The following is a 15,511-nucleotide window of genomic DNA, read 5'->3' as shown; positions in this document are numbered from 1 at the left end:
GAAAGATCCGCACATCGACTAAAGAAGGTCGGTGATAAACTACTTGCAAAGTGTGTTGTCGTCTTCCCATTCTGGGTTCGTTGCGCTCCAGTAGTAGGGGAGTTCGGTGAGACCGTTGTTTCCGTACTAATCGTAGGATCAGAGGATATCATATCTGAGTCCTTATTCTCCGGCGCGGATCACGGTTCCCCAATATTTGTTAATTAAATGTAAGGCTCCACGATGAGACGTTCACTAAGCCCGGCAGCACTACAGGCAAATCCCCAGAGGATTGCAAGTGAAGAGTGAGTATCAACCACAGCTCCTGTCTCGAGGTCACTGGAGTTCGGCTGCATTGCCGAGCTCGGGGAAAGGTCACTCCATACCAACCATGGTGAAGTTGCCCGCTTCCAACGCGTCAAGCCACATGCTAACCCAGTATAGCTCGCAGAAGTAAGGCTCTGTCATGACCTTCCAGGGTTCCATCGGGGAGATCGGAGAGGTCCTATCTTCTTATAGTGTCACTGAACCTCCAGCCAGAAATATCAGAGTTTCCCAGCGCTAGTAGTTTGTGGCAGACGCAGTGCCGGCTGCTCTCTACTTAGCCGTCACCCGAACGAGTTACAAATCCTCGCCTAATTTCTTCGTCGACCAAGCCTGAAATCCTCTACTTCTATCCCACACCCCTGCAAATAGGCCAGCCAGTCTGTTTGTTGTGCTTGGGTCGCAGGGACGGGCTGTCAGCCAGAGAATCGGTTGGCTCATCGTCCTCGACCACAACCAAGTCGACAAAGCCAGACGGCTCTTCTTCTATCCCGCGCCACTGTAGAATGGGGTACTGCCAGTCTATTTGTTGTACACTACCCCAGCAACGAGCTCCTCATCTCCCTCAAACATCACACCCTTTCATTCTCTCTCTACCTTCTCTTCAACTCTTTCTAGTCCCGCCATCCTTCTCTTCCTCGGAAATCGCGATGGCTCAATCTGTGCCTCCACCTTGCGGTGGAAGTAAAATCACCCGGGAACGTGTTCTCCTTCCGGAGGCACATGGCAGCGACCTTCCGCACCCGATGGTACTCTTGCATCGTCGATATCCTCGCAACGTGACTAAATCTAGAATTCGATTTCGAATCCAACCGCGGAAGGAGTTCTGCATAATATAAAAGTGCTTCTGTGGTGATTTGGAGGCGTATCTGGTGACTGCTGTTCAGCCAACGCCACCATGATGTGTGTCCAAAATGTAAAGGAGGTGGCATACAGCGGGTGCAGAAGACAGTCCCAATCGCGGCTCAACTATTTCGCCACCTTTGTGGTAAGCTCATCTCTCCTTCCGCCATACGGACCCTAACAAAAATGGATGCCACGTGAGTCCCTCTCAATGTTGTACTGTTCTTGCCAGGTTCTGGTCGTCCGAGTGTGGTTACCCCTGGTGTCTGTCCCTGTCACGGTAGTCGTGTCGGTCATTGGCAGTCCTTGTCAAATGCATCATGGTCACCCATGGCGTCTTTACCTCCATCAATCTCCTGTAGATCCAGTTCAGCCGATCACTCCTGTAGGTGTAGCTTGCAACGAATGAGTTCCTCCTCTCGCTAAATGAAATCCACATTCGCGTTTTTGGGCCGTGACTTTGTAGGAGGTCCGGGAACAGCCAAGAATGGAAGTCTCATTGACATCCTCACACCGCACTGTCCAGTCTTGAAATTCTTCGGCTTCAGGTTTCGCGTTATCCTTCTCGAGCTTCTTTTGGACCATTTAACGCTTATTCTTCACTAAGGAAGCTCTTGGTATTGCTTGACCCAGTCCTTATTGAAAAATGTATTGACGTTAATCATAATCGATTTAATTCGCCGAGGAGTAATGTGACCATATTGTTGCTAATTGGGGTGGAATGGGTTCATGCTAAAGTCAGACTGTGACTAGAACCTCTATCTTAGCCACCCGCGCGCCGGTGAAGAGAGATGCGGCGGCTGTCGTTCTTGAGGTAAACAGGAAGCAGATTTCGGTGAGGGAAATCTAAGAGGTGTCTTGGAGACTCTTCTTGTGCTCGATGCCTTAGTAATGGCATATGGAGCTGCGTTGGTGGGAAGCGGGTTGCCAACGGACATCAAAATCCAGATGATGTACTGTTTGAAGGTATTGACGTGTGATGGATTTCATCATAAAAGGAGTTGAAACTCGCATTACTACCCCGGTTTAACTTTTTGCTGGCGGTGAAAGAACGTCTCCCAGTAAAAGGAAGCCCTTCTTTTCCGTAACTCTTATTAAAAGAAGGAGGTTCAAGAGCCCGTCGAAGGTCTTACCCTAGAGGCTGTTGGACACAGACTGGGGAGCCATGGCAAAGCAAACATGCACTGAACAATGCACAAGCTACAGGCTGAGACTGGCGAAAAGGGCAGGCAGACTTCCCGTACCCTCTGATATAGGAGGGCGATATATTTCAGAGTACGGCAGGGTACTCTGAATGGCTTCGAGACGGAATGCTCGTTTTTGGCTGCGTCGCGCTTTGTGTCGGCATTGGGAGGCCGCTTCGAGGAAGTTACTACCGGTACCACGGACTCGGCCAGGCTGCGAGGAAAGGAGACATAGATAGCCCTTCAGCCTACATCTGACATTGTGTAGTTGTTCTGTCGTCATTCGGCGGCCATGTTGAAAAGACTTGGCATCTGAAGCGCCAATTCAATAACAACAAGGCTTTGTACTGGCGCTCCCGACGAGAAAAGTGGTCTAGAGGCAGCGGCTGCAGATGTGCTTCAGCTTGGGCGGAATTTTTTGGTCAATCTGTATGCTGCAGCAGCATATTCACATTGGAAGACAGGAGGCCATCCGCAATGTCATGGCTGCCAGTGGCGTTTAGACTTGCTGCCTGGGCTTTGTTGAGACGTAGGGCATGAATGACGTGTCATGTATGGGAGGCCAGCCAAGGTGCCGCATACCTACTCGTTTTATTGGAGTGGGAAGACTCTCGGCGTCCTATCAACCTACTATATGGTTAACATGAGTCCAAGTTCGAGCTCGAGTCTCGGGTTGGAGTTGACGTACTGTATGGCTACTTATTGGAAAGAAAAGAAGGGTTGCCGAATCTAAGACGTACACAGTGCTAAATATGGAGATGTCTGGGCTCTTGTTCTCACAGCAGACGAATTCGCCTGCGCTGAGCGTGATGCAAATAAACTACCGACAAGAGTTAGTTGTGGGTAATGGGTACCCTTGCGAACGAGCGGCAGTAGGGTGTTTCGCGAGACCAAAGATTGTCAGGCCTCATGAGAATGAACAGCTTTGTCTTTCAATGACTGTGAGAACCAGTCACATCATGGTCGCGAGCAGTGGCGTCACCCCTTCGCGCCAACACCTAGCATTTCGGAAGAAAGAAAGCTGCTAACCTTGAGGAAAGGAACACACCCCGTTGTCATGACGATTAAATGGTTTAACCTTCTCAGTCGTGCGCACAATAAAGTCCTTGAAAGCAAGACGTGGCGCTGAGATGCTCTGCACTAACGAAGTACCGTAAGCTGTCTGGAAGTGAAGCTACGGTATTCCCGTCGCCTGCCATGGCTTTTGCTGTCTCTGCCGTTGGAATGGCCAAATGTAGACGTTGGGGTACCGTACGATTATCCAGGTTATTGTTGTGGTGCGGCATTGAACAGACGAAGGAATCTTGGCCAGACTCAAGGCTAGTCCAATAAGTTTCGGAGGGTTATGTCAGGATGAGACTGGTGACTGCCGATAAGATATCCTCGCAAACCCTGCAAAGGCCCTGAAGTCAGCATTGAAGAGGCGCTTCAGATACCTGGCAACTCCGCGGCGATGGAGAGAAGAAGGGAGGCTTTTCAAGGCCCGCCGTCAATAATCAAAGTATTCCCGGGGGTTTTCCGGGAGCCTTCGGCGCTTCTGGTGATGTCTTACCTTCAAAATATCAGCGACTGGGCTAAGAATCTGCGTCGCCCAGCTCCCGCTGCAGAAGATGCCTATCACGGAGGTAGCATCGTTATCGTCCAACAACCAGTCATTGAGGATTTCAGTGACGGCCAACCAACACTGAGAATTAGAGGGAGCTAAGTTGCTTGAAGTTGCTTGAAAAATGATAGATGGTGTGAGTGTAGTTCGCTACCAGACACGTCGAGCCTCGAGGTGCCCCGCCTCGAAACCATGGGGCATATACTCTATGGAGACCGACTCGAATCAATCGCCGACAGTAGAGATACGGGCGAGCAAGCAAAGACAGCTGACCGGATCCTTGTTGCTGCCGTTGACACGTCGAGGAAAAGCCCGTGGCCAAGGCAGAGAAAGAGGGGGGCCCGCGACTACTCCTCGCTCGATCCAGGCTGGAAAGCTTACTACAGAGATTCTGGCGAGCATCCGCAACTCCCTCCAGCATGGGCGGAGGCGCAGAACTAGTTAGCGGTTTAGTTAGATGTTTGTGGACGATTGGGCTAAACTCACAGTGAAGCCGGAAATAGTGCTAGTGAAGGGATGGGGTTGTGAAGGCTGTCGGCCCCGGCCCTATGGTCTCTTCTCACCGTAATCCAACCTGGACCTTTCTGGAAGGGCTCAAGGTCATCCACCAGCCAGCGGCGAGATTGTGCCTGCCCTAGCGGCCGCGGGAAGGCCGTCTGGGATCCCACTTGAGTATAAAGACGGGCGGGCGCCAAGGCGAAGAGGACTCGGGAGGCTACGATTTTCAAGTTACTTTATTATATGTGGTTAGGTCATGTTCTGTTGTCTCACTGGCGCAAGTTCGCCATTAGGTTTGACGCGTTGTAGGGAAACCTGGGACCTCCTCGAAAAACGCGCTATCAAGTGACGACGCAGAGCGCGACCTAACCTTAAAATAACAAAATGGCCGCGAATGGGACCACCGTCGTGCTTTTGGCCTGCAACTTGCCGCAGAAAACATGAAGCAAGCGTATTCCATGCTTGTTCTCTACGTAGTGTTGGTCGTGCTGGTGAATAGTATCAATTGAACAACCCTCTCCGGCCTGCCCACTCTAGTGCCATCTTGCCCACCTGCCCAAGTAGGGCAGTAGGTAGACACACCTGCCTGTTTTCATATACCTTCTAATCTGTCTGTTATTCGCCTTGTCTATATAATGCGTTCAATTTTGGCTTATCGTATAAGCCTGTTACGGTTGGTGTGGATTTTCATAGTTTCGATGGGTCTGCTAAGGATGGTAAGCTTATTTTTCCTTCGTGAATATTATAGTCTCCAGTTCGGCTTACCACAAACCTTTCCTTTTTGCCCTACCCTTCATGTCGTACCTTTGGAGGTGCCAATCTAACTCCACAGCAACCGCAGAGACGGCAAGCCGATGGCAGAGACTGTGCTGGCTTGATTTAAGCTTTCACAATCAAACCCGTAAGTGCTCACGGCCCATGCTACTTTTGCGGACCTGAATTCGGGGCATCTATGACTGCCTGTGTTAATCACAAGCCTTGCCCAGCTAGAACCTCTCGTGATTGGGATACTTCTACAGCGAGTATATAGGCCTCGAATGAATTCCATGATACTGGGCTTACTTACAGATATTAAAAGACTTCAACAGTCATCAAATGTGATCTCTCTAATGCGTCGCAAGATTCCTTTGACAATATCCTCTGCGTTCGATTTCTCCGCCTTGTACCCTTCGTACTTGCGGATCGGGAGAAACGGGAGCTAAAAGGCGTCTACAGGTGTTGGTCGGGCTCGCAGCCGTGTGTCAGACCTCTTCCTGACCTTCCATTCCATCGATTCTTCTTCAAGCACCTCTCCGAAGCACTCCAACATCAGAAAGACGAACACCGAGCATCGCGTCACCAATTTGCGACCTTGAGAAGCTACTTCCACCAACGACACCATCACCACAACTTAGAGGACCTTGTTACAGTGCCACAAGGGGAATACACGCGGCAAGCTTCTCACTACCTCAAGATTTACAGCGCCTTCGACAAGGATTACAGAAAAATACAGAGTCTCATATACAAATGAACGAGCACGAAGGCTCCCATTCACTGTTTACTACTTCTCACGTCTTACGGTCGGCCGCAGCCCTTTCATCCCCCCAACCCCTCTTCAGACGCCTCCGCAGACACTAGAAACCTCTAAACGTCTACAATAAGCCTTAAAACATCCCAACTACGAACAGCGGCCGTTGAGTAACCGGCATTTTCAATCTCAATGAGTAGCTTCCAGGAATGCTGCGTCAACACCATACACGACTACGTTGCAAATCCAAAGCAAGGATGTCAACACAGCTGGAAAACTTCTCATCTCAATATTGACAGCACCTTCGACAATTCTCGCGCCAAGTACAACACCTCTTTTACCAATAACCGAAAACGAAGTTTCTTTCACTGCTCAATACATCTCATGTGTTATGGTTGCAGACTATTCGGATAGTCCATTTTCCTCCTATACTCATATTCGACTCTGGCCAAATCTTTGACTTGACTAGTCTATCATTTGCTTGGACGAATCTGTAGGCATACAACAAGGGCATACATGCGCGCATGTGCATTTTCCAAGTCAATTAATCTGGAACTCTCCGCGTCACGCCTATGATGGCCTTGCTTACGAGTATAAGAGCCCCCGGTACCCGAAGACCATAACCTCCGTACTCTCTAGATACATAACAATTAGCTTAAAGCATAGGGAAAACTATCAATTATTTCAGAGTTTAGAACTCATAAGTGCTGGGATTGAGGGCACTAGGTATTCAGCTGCAAAACAAAAGATAAGAGAATAGGGTATTAAGCTTCCAACTGTCTGAACCCTGACTCCAGAAAAACATTCAATCAACAACTCCAAATATCCAGCGAACCCCCGGTTAGAAACTCCTCACCTCAAAACACTTTCATAATTGCCCACACCCTACTTTGGGAAGCTATTTAAGTCTCCTTCTCCGCACCAACTTCTCAGCCGCTATCACTGCCAGCCCACAATCCCGCCGAATATCCACCTTAACAATCCGTATCTCCCAGTACAGAATCCATTTACCCACTGTAGAGTCAATGACCTGAGCCATCAGCTGGGCCTTGATATCCGGGATCGTAGAAGCCTAGTTTGGGCAGTGAACGTCGACTCGAAGAGTTCTATCATCTTCTCAGTGAGATGTGACTTGATCAAGTACCCATATTTACGAACGTAGAGTATGGTATAATCTTCAACGCCTTGTAGTGCTCTACCGTCCCCATTGCGGGGTAAACAGGTATCTTGTCTCGCGGTGTTAGGAAGATTGGTTGTGAATCTATAGCCGAATCTTTGCTCGTGCTAGAGCTCCAGAGCTGAGAGCCAGGGGGTGAAGCCAAAGCGCTAGATTCGCGCACTCTCACTGGAGACCAGGTCTTCACATGTTTGAGCGCCACTTCTCCAGAGCTCAGGGGTGGGACGGCGTCTGTGAGGACTAACTGTTTGGTAGGAGAGGCAACACTGGTGGTGGGAGAGGAAGAGTGGACGTAGAATGCATCATCGGCTGCTAACTTAGCTAGAAGATTGTGAGATTGGCCCCATGGGCGTTCGTAGGGTTCTGGTGGCTGCTTCATTCCTGATTCCTCTGCAGTTGGACGGCCTGACTGGATCATTGTGGGCTTGATGGAAGAGGTGCTGGAGGAGTCCGCCATATTCGCGCCGTGGATGTCGTTGTCGAGTTCAAGGATCTGGTCGTCACCGACACTGAAGTTAACATGATGTTGACGGTGTAGGGTTGTTGGCGGCACAGCCATGCGGTGGGCCGGAGATGAGCATCTAGCAGCAGTGAGTGTATCACCATTCACGCCTTCTCCAGGTGCGTGCTGCTCTTCATTAGCATTGTTCACACAACTGACAATGCTTACTATAAGCTTTTTGAGTGAACCATTGGTTCTATATTACATTTTTTGAGTGACTTGCATCATCAAGTCCAAAAATATGGCTCCAGGAACGTGGAGCAATTCGCTGTCGCCGCCCTTCACCAGCATCTCTGTCTTCCATGCCTCGAATTATCTGAGGGACAAGAAACTTTCTCGTTGGCTGAGGCTTAGTCGGCCTTGGTAGCGTCGGACAGTACCTGTTGGTTGCATTCCTTGGCGTAGGCGGTACTAATCGAGTGCTAGTCTTCACAGGTGGTCGTGGTCCTTGCACAGCGGCTTGCGGTGCCCATAGAACTGCCTTTGTATCACCCGAGGCCTCCTTGTCGGGCGAGGCTTTTACAATTTCAGACTTGTAATTTAGATCTGGAAGCCAGTATTCTGGAATGCCTGGATGCAGCTTATCCGCCTGGATACTAGCATCGCGACAGGCTGGATGAGGATTTTTAACAGGACCCAATTTGCGCTTTGGGAATGAAAGATACCTAGGTGGAGGGCGAAGGCCACGCTGCGAAGAGGTGCGGAAGGGATGGAGAGAGGTAGTTTGATGCTGGGTTCTTAGTTCACCCTGTTTGATAGCTTGAAATTGAGTATCTAGGAAACTTTTTGACAGAATCTGGTTGGTTTGGCGCTGCAAAACGGCTTCTTGACGATATTCAGGGCAGAGGATCTTGCGCGGAAGAGAACATAGGGCGAGAGAGAAGGGAAATTGGAGGGGCCCTTCTCTAGGCTGTCTCTTCATCTTCTGGTTTGCAGTTGGTTTGGCAAAATCGTTGATGATAATGCCTTCTAAGTCGGTAGGATTGACGGCGATGTCTTCCCAATCATCTTCTTTTCTTTCTTCTGTACGCTCAGACATATCCTGCAAGGGCTGAGGAGTTGCCTTCGAGGTGGAAGCAGAACTTAGAGAGGAGTGTTGAGAAGATGGTGTAGGAGTGCTCGCAAGAAGAGCCTCAAGATCCTGAGCAAGTAATCCGCCGATCTCGTGCATTTTAAGTTCTCCATCTTGATCCATTATTTTTGATGATGTAGTTTGTTTTCCGCTGTCGATCTTCCGCAAGGGCGGAGTCTTCTTCAAGGTTGGCCTTGAACCAGCAAATAGCTTGACAAGAAGCTTCATCATCAGCGGAAGAGAAGAAAGGCCCTCTTGTATCCCATCGATAACTTTAGCATTTGTTACGGAAGTGGCTTTTGGGGAAATTGGGACTTCTGGTATTGGGGAGCATGTCCTCGTTGACAATGGTGAGAAGGGATATGATGGCAGTGATGGTTGGGAGAAAGGAGAGTCTTCAATGGTACAAGAGTCGGTTGCTTTGATGGTGGCGCGCAATTGTGTTTTCAGCGCGAGAGTTGCTGCCCATGGAGTTGCATTTAGATTAGATGACATCTTTGTCTCTTCGTCTGTGGTTGTCGCTGTTAGAAATGTTGAGATGTTGGAATGCTAGCTCCTTTCGGAATAGATACACATACCTTTCGATTCTATCGACTCTGCTAACTCCGGTTCGCTCTCGACAATTTCGACTTGTTTTGTATCCAAGAACTTCACTTTCTTGAACGTATTTGTCTTTGGTGGCGTAATGGTCGGGGAAGTAGTTTGAGACGATTCCGCGCTTGAGGGCGCGGGCGCTCCATCGCTACTGTTCTCGAACGCCGTGTAGGACACAAGCATAGAAACTAAAATAATTAGCTCATGGGTGATTCTGAACGACGCAAGGCAACAGGACACTGCGTATTAGAGCTTCGTACCTTTAGAATTTTCTCCGCCGCCTCCACTAAGGGACGGTATGGGCTTCATCCCTTTCCTTTTGCCTCTCATCTTGCTTCGGTCGAATTGCACACGTCTCTTTCGAGGTCTTGTGGAAGCCATGGTTGGCACTTCGGGTATGGTATCGAAGGAGGGGAATGTATTTTGGTGAAAAAGAGTCTGGGGGAAGAGTTATGTGCTACTTAAGTGCCAAGATGGTAGCGCATTTGGTATCCCTTTCACGCGCAATCACTATTCCAAGGTTTCACGTTCTCATAGTCAATGCTACTAAGTTTGGGGACAGGCACCAAGCCTCCTGGCTGCTCACTTGCATCTACGAGGTACAGGGATGACGTCTCTTTAAAGGTCTCGAGCTTCAATATTGCTATATTCTTTTATGTTCGGATTCCCAAACACTTCTATTTACATGTTCGGTCACAGCCTCCATCCTAATAATCCAAGTGAATCCTGCCTCCCTCATCTTAAAAAATTATATCTTATCTTCCTTCTTACCTTCTTCCTATCATGTTCATGATTACCCACCTCGAAGGCTTCGCTAAACCCACTGCTTCCTTCTTTCACCACCTCACCTCGGCATTAATACAGCATGTATCTACTCCACCGTGCCACTTTGGCATCTTCCAAGCCCACAACTCCCCATTGCCACCCCTATCCGCGGAAATGGATACGACCGGAGGTGGCTACAATATGTCAGCGTCACACTTAGTAGGACCAATGGTGGGCATGTCGAATGGCCTTCATGTCTTCCTATCATTGCCAGCGAGAGTGTAGCCAAGCAGTAAAATCTCCTAAATAAAAGTATGCTCGTCATGACTGATTTCACCAAACTTGCTCGTGTTTTGTGTCCATCTCTCTGAGTCACTGCTATAGTGCAGGGGAGGTGATCATAAAAGCTGTTCGTTTACATCTAGCAAGGAGCTGTGTCGGCGCCAACATTTTCGGGATAGTAAGCTTGTTGGGTTGGCTGGCGGACGGAGACTGCATTGGCCACTGATATCGTTGAGAAGCTGCGACTATCCTGGCTGTTGATTCACTGCTAGCAAGGAATCAGCTCAAGATAGTCGTCTTCTAAGAAGCGGCGCACCCACTTTTAAGCCTACATAGAGAAGACTAAGCAGTGTACTGCCATTATGATAAATGTGTTCTGTTGAGTAGAGATAGTAAACCTCCTGGCAGTTGCGCTTCAGCCAGGAAGTTTCTTGAGAGAGGCGGAGAATCATCAGCGCACGTACTTTTGCGAAACAGGGCCGATAGTGCAGATATTTAAAAGACTCTGCCTTATTATTCTGTGCAAGGTTTCGGCTCCTCTACCTCAGCCCTGACTGGGGGCAGTTCAGTGATGGAATAACAACTGTGAAATACTAGCTTGCTAAGCCTTGCGGCTATAATTATCTAACTTGATACTCTTCGTATATGTTTAAGAGGGTTAAGCACGAGTAGAGACGGTAAGTATCCTCTCGTTTTAGAGCTATCTAGCAAGTGCCCATCAAGGGGAGAATATCTCCACAGACGTGGGGCGATTTCCCTCACATGATTGTTGCTTATTGGGAGGGCTGCGAGTAAGCTGTTGAGTAGTACATCGCAAAGCAAGGATCAAATGGGTGTCAAAAGATGTGTATTCTAATTGTGAAGGCCATCTACCTGGACGCCCAAAACTTGCGAGGTATCATGATCGTGTGCTCGTTTCGCTACTAGTTCCACTAATTCTCCCACAGTTCCATGTTGAGAACATCCTTTTCTGCACAGATGAAGGTAACTACTCACTATCAGCCCAATAATAAAGAGAAGCATCATAAAGGTCACCTACCAGTGTTGCCGCGAATGAATGCATCTCCCCACGAGCGTCCTTTGAGGCCGTCCTTGAGGTACTCATGGCATCCCTCGATGGCTACGTTCATGTAACCGTCGACGGACTGGAGTTTACCTACTTCATGTTACGACTCAGCCATCAATATAGAAGGAAAGACATGCCCTTGAAGGTAAGACCCGAGTTCAACTTGACCCTGACGACTTCACCGCGCAAGCCGTGAAGGTAGCCAACCGGATGGTTAGTGTCGAGCGCCCTGTCATACTCTTCCTCGTCGGAAGAGCTGGCGTCGCCGTTCGAGGGCCTGAGACTGAGCCCTTGCACCCCAAGCCTATTGTTTGGGGCGGGATTATGGACTCCCCTTTCACGTGGCGCCATGTTTGGAAGGGAAGTTTGATGATCTAAGGCCGCAGAATCGAAATATCTTGGAAATGGTGTAGACCTTACTCGGAGTTGTCGGAATGCGTCGAGGTTGCCGACTCCAAGTACGCAAAGTGGGTGGTTGAGTGTTTTGGTGATGCCAAAGAAGTGAAGCAGTGGTCGGTGAATTTGACGAAAAGGCGCCGATCTCGTGCACGGTTCACACCGCTGAATTCACGGGGGCGTGATCACGCGTCAGCCCTGCGCACGCTCCCGCCCTTGTCTCCACAACCGAGACTTTAAACTCACATCTCAAAACAATACCGACTCTCTCTGCTGTCGAAATGACGGACAACGCCAAAAATGGTGCAAAGGTACCGCCGAAGAAGCGCTCTTTCTTCAAGAAGGCGGCTTGGCAGACTTCAGCGAAGGCTGAAGATGACCAGGAGGAAGATATATTCAGCCACTCCAACTCGTACAAAGATATCGTTGCCGAGCAAGCGAAAGCTAAGAAAGATGAGAAGAAGAGGAGAGAGGAGGAGAGGCAACGCACAGATGAAATCCGCCAAGGCAAGAAGCGCAAGGTTAGTGCAGAGTCCAGCAAGACGAAGCTACCTACCAGCGGTTCTGGGGACTCCCCTCAAGCAATGCTCAAAGCGTAAGTGCACAGTTTTATGTCTTACACCCTCTGATACCTATGGCATCCCGACCCCTGGGCTGATTGCAAGATAGCAGGTCTCCTCATTCTCCTCTCCCTCTACAGCCCACCCCAGACTCCCTCTCTGCGCGTGACAAGCCTGTGACACAGCCATCTGGCGTCTTCGCTGTCAACAGGACCGAAATAGTAGATCTGGGCCCTCCGTCCGGATCAGAGACCTCGGAAGAAACCCCCAAACCTTCCACCTCCCAGTCGACAGCCTTAGACGACGAGGTCGAGGAAGTCGAAGACCCGCTCCTTGCTGAACTGGCGGCCAAGGCCCGCGCTAACCATGGTGCTTCCCCGATTGAAGAGGTGAACCCGATTGTGCAACTCTTGATAACATCTGTCATACCTGAAACTAAGCCACTTCTCATCAACATCCGGATAAGCAGCAAGGTAGAGAGACCGCGGGTGGCGTTTTGCCAAGCTTACGGCATCTCTGGCGACAGAGCCAGCGATATCTTCTTAACGTGGAAAAGGAAAAGGCTCTTTGATAGCACAAAGATAGCGCGATTAGGCGTTAGCGTTGATCCGATGGGCCTTGTTTCTGTGGAAGGAGATTCAACTATCTCAGATGGGGAGGCAGAGGTGGTGAAAATTCACCTCGAAGCTTGGACTGATGAGCTTTTCAAGGAAATGCAGGAAGAGGAGGCGAAAGAGGCTGCGAGCCGGCGGCGAATTATAGCGCCGAGTCCGGTGGATTATGAAGCGCAAATTCCAGAGGAGACGCAGCCTCGAGTCAAGAAGACTCGACTGATTCTTAAGGCCAAGGGCCTGGCGGATTTCAAAATTTCTGTCAATCCCGTATGTCTTCTGCTAGTGCTTAAAGTTTCTTCTTACTAAAACATGCAGCAGGATACAACATTCGAGCATCTGACCTCGGCGTACAAGGAGGCCCTCAAAATCCCCGTAGGCCAGAACGTCACCCTCATGTTTGATGGCGAGAGGCTTCCAGTTTTCGACACCATCGTTGACGCCGAGATCGAAGACATGGATACGATTGAGGTTCACCTCAAATAGACTATCTTCTCACGGCCGCATTTTCCCTCCTTACGTTTCATGATTTAACGCCCTTTTTTCTCATCCATCGAAAAATATCCGCTTCACCACGTATGGACGCCCATATTTCAAGGAATCTACGTTCGTGGTTCAGCTTCATTCAACGAGCCAGACTCTGCGTTTTATTCTATTTTCATTCATTGATCGAAATCCGCGCTTATAAAATCCTGGATGCCGTAACCCGATGCATTTGCGTCGGTAATTTGGGTCAGCTCAAAGACTTGGGCTTTCTGGGAATATATATATATATATTCCCTCTCTTCGATCAAAATGGTACTGCTTTTACTATCTGGACCGCTAGAACCCGAAGGACTTGCGTCTGGGTCAAGCTTGCTTCATTCAACGGTCTGGATATACATCATCTCTTTCTCTTCTCTTCCTAGGCCGAAACTTTCCGGCGCCTCGCCTCTGAACTACATAATTCGAGGCATTTGTTTCAGTAATCTCTTTTTTTCCCTTCATAGATGAAGAGGTTTCAGGCATCTCACCTCTGAACTACATAATTCGAGGGGTCTACGTCGGTATTTCAGCTTCTTATACCGAGTTGGGGACCTGCAAGTGTCTCATTTTTTCTTTCCAAGGAGCAAAACTTCCTGGTTTCGGACATTTAAGCTGCCACCATTGGAGGCACTGGCGTCGGTAGTTCTACGGCATCTATGGATTACTGAGTTAGGCTCTGCAAGCATGGCGTTGGTGGCCTTTTGCATGGTAGTCTTTAGATATGGGTATGGCGAATGACTTATGACAAACGGGATACTTCAGCTTTCGTTAAAGCTTGGGCGAACATGTCGACATGGGCGTCGACAACTCGGGGTTGCTCTTAGACATGCTTTCCACAGCACAAAGAGTGAGCGACTCTTGCTTCATTATCTAAATATTACTTCTCCCCGATTTGCTTCATTCGTGAGGCTTGATAGAAACCCATTGAATCCATGTAAAGCTGTGAGATATTGCTTTACTAAACTATTCATTTGGTTACCCAAGTTTCCTTTCAAACCAGTCTTGCGATGGGGGGCGACTCCTAAAGCGGAATAGCGCCATTGGTGAAGAGAGGCTTAATTTTGAGCCTCATATCAGCCACACGTTACCCCGCCACGAACGCTTAAAACTTTTGTTCAGGACTACACCAGAACTTTACTACTGCAATTTCGATTTCACAATCATGTTATAAGAAGCTCGTCACCGGAATATTCAGTCCCCCCCATCTCTAGGAACGCCTAAAGCGATTCAAAGACTGTCCTCGATCTTCTCTCTCGCTCCGAAGCAGCTCAACAACCAACTCCAACTGACTCAAATCCACTACCCCTCGACCCGACCCAACCTGCCAACCGTCTCTTACAAAATGAAACTCCTAACCCTCAATTTCCTAACCTGCGCCATCAAAACCTGCAAAACGAGCCCATCGTCCTTTCCTCTACACCCACAAGACTCAGAACTCGAGATCGTCGAAGCAGATATCAACGTACTGTTCCTGCGAAACATGCTCCCGAGGCTAATGTGGAATGAACTCCGCCTTATTGTGAACGAAGTACGGTCTCCCTCCCTCTCCCTCCCACCTTCCCTTTCTGCCCCTCTCCTATCCTCTCACCCGCCAACTAACAATCTCCCCACGGCTCAACCTCTAACACCCCCACCAGCTCGGTCTCCCCTCCCTCCCGGAAACCGCACCAGACGCATCCTCCCTCCTCGAAACCAAGCTCCAAGTTCCTGAAGGCGATACCACTGGTCTGAACATCGAGAAAATCGAGGTTCCGAGCCAGGTCGCGAAGGATCTCCATCGCGTGCTGTTAGAGACGTGTATACGGGAGGGGAAACTGGTCTGTGGGAATTGTGGACACGAGTATAAGGTTATGGAGGGTGTTGCGAATTTTTTGCTGCCAGGGCATTTGGTTTAGGGGTGTTGGTTTGTGGGTTTGAAGTTTGGGATTTTGAGGGATGCTTGCGGCAACAGGGGAGTGTTGGGAGGGTGCTTACAGCAAGAGTTGCTGGAGGGTGGATCGAGGTAGTTAGGTTGGCTGTGGAC

The 15,511-nt window shown here is 49.3% G+C and overlaps 4 protein-coding genes across 4 annotated transcripts; 2 read left to right on the top strand and 2 right to left on the bottom strand.

The window, feature by feature from the left end:
• Positions 1-6,836: 6,836 nt before the first annotated feature.
• BDR25DRAFT_351033 (uncharacterized protein) lies at positions 6,837-10,782 on the bottom strand (the record flags this gene model as incomplete). Its single annotated transcript, XM_033694805.1, has 13 exons — positions 6,837-6,986; positions 7,029-7,054; positions 7,083-7,784; positions 7,837-9,210; positions 9,268-9,484; positions 9,579-9,721; positions 9,795-9,926; positions 9,981-9,990; positions 10,055-10,131; positions 10,164-10,242; positions 10,275-10,426; positions 10,468-10,584; positions 10,686-10,782. 13 exons carry the CDS (start codon positions 10,780-10,782, stop codon positions 6,837-6,839), a joined length of 3,276 nt encoding a protein of 1,091 aa, XP_033551354.1.
• Positions 10,783-11,165: 383 nt separating this feature from the next.
• BDR25DRAFT_301229 (Sm-like ribonucleoprotein) lies at positions 11,166-11,883 on the bottom strand. The gene is made up of 3 exons (XM_033689530.1): positions 11,534-11,883; positions 11,370-11,486; positions 11,166-11,318 (listed from the first exon to the last, which is right to left on the bottom strand). The coding sequence occupies exons 1-3, from the start codon at positions 11,745-11,747 to the stop codon at positions 11,263-11,265; spliced, it is 387 nt and encodes a 128-aa protein (XP_033551353.1). The 5' UTR covers positions 11,748-11,883; the 3' UTR covers positions 11,166-11,262.
• Positions 11,884-12,033: 150 nt separating this feature from the next.
• Positions 12,034-13,449, top strand: BDR25DRAFT_331964 (uncharacterized protein; the record flags this gene model as incomplete). The annotated part of the gene is made up of 3 exons (XM_033692697.1): positions 12,034-12,387; positions 12,462-13,233; positions 13,285-13,449. Exons 1-3 carry the CDS (start codon positions 12,074-12,076, stop codon positions 13,447-13,449), a joined length of 1,251 nt encoding a protein of 416 aa, XP_033551352.1. The 5' UTR covers positions 12,034-12,073.
• A 1,147-nt stretch (positions 13,450-14,596) lies between these two features.
• BDR25DRAFT_254715 (Trm112p-domain-containing protein) lies at positions 14,597-15,421 on the top strand. The gene is made up of 2 exons (XM_033686314.1): positions 14,597-15,016; positions 15,126-15,421. Exons 1-2 carry the CDS (start codon positions 14,831-14,833, stop codon positions 15,381-15,383), a joined length of 444 nt encoding a protein of 147 aa, XP_033551351.1. The 5' UTR covers positions 14,597-14,830; the 3' UTR covers positions 15,384-15,421.
• Positions 15,422-15,511: the final 90 nt, after the last annotated feature.

Source organism: Lindgomyces ingoldianus, assembly GCF_010093535.1.
Source record: "Lindgomyces ingoldianus strain ATCC 200398 unplaced genomic scaffold BDR25scaffold_6, whole genome shotgun sequence".
Lineage (NCBI taxonomy): Eukaryota > Fungi > Ascomycota > Dothideomycetes > Pleosporales > Lindgomycetaceae > Lindgomyces > Lindgomyces ingoldianus.
Note: the sequence above shows the minus strand (reverse complement) of the source record. Positions and strands in the feature narration are given on the sequence as shown.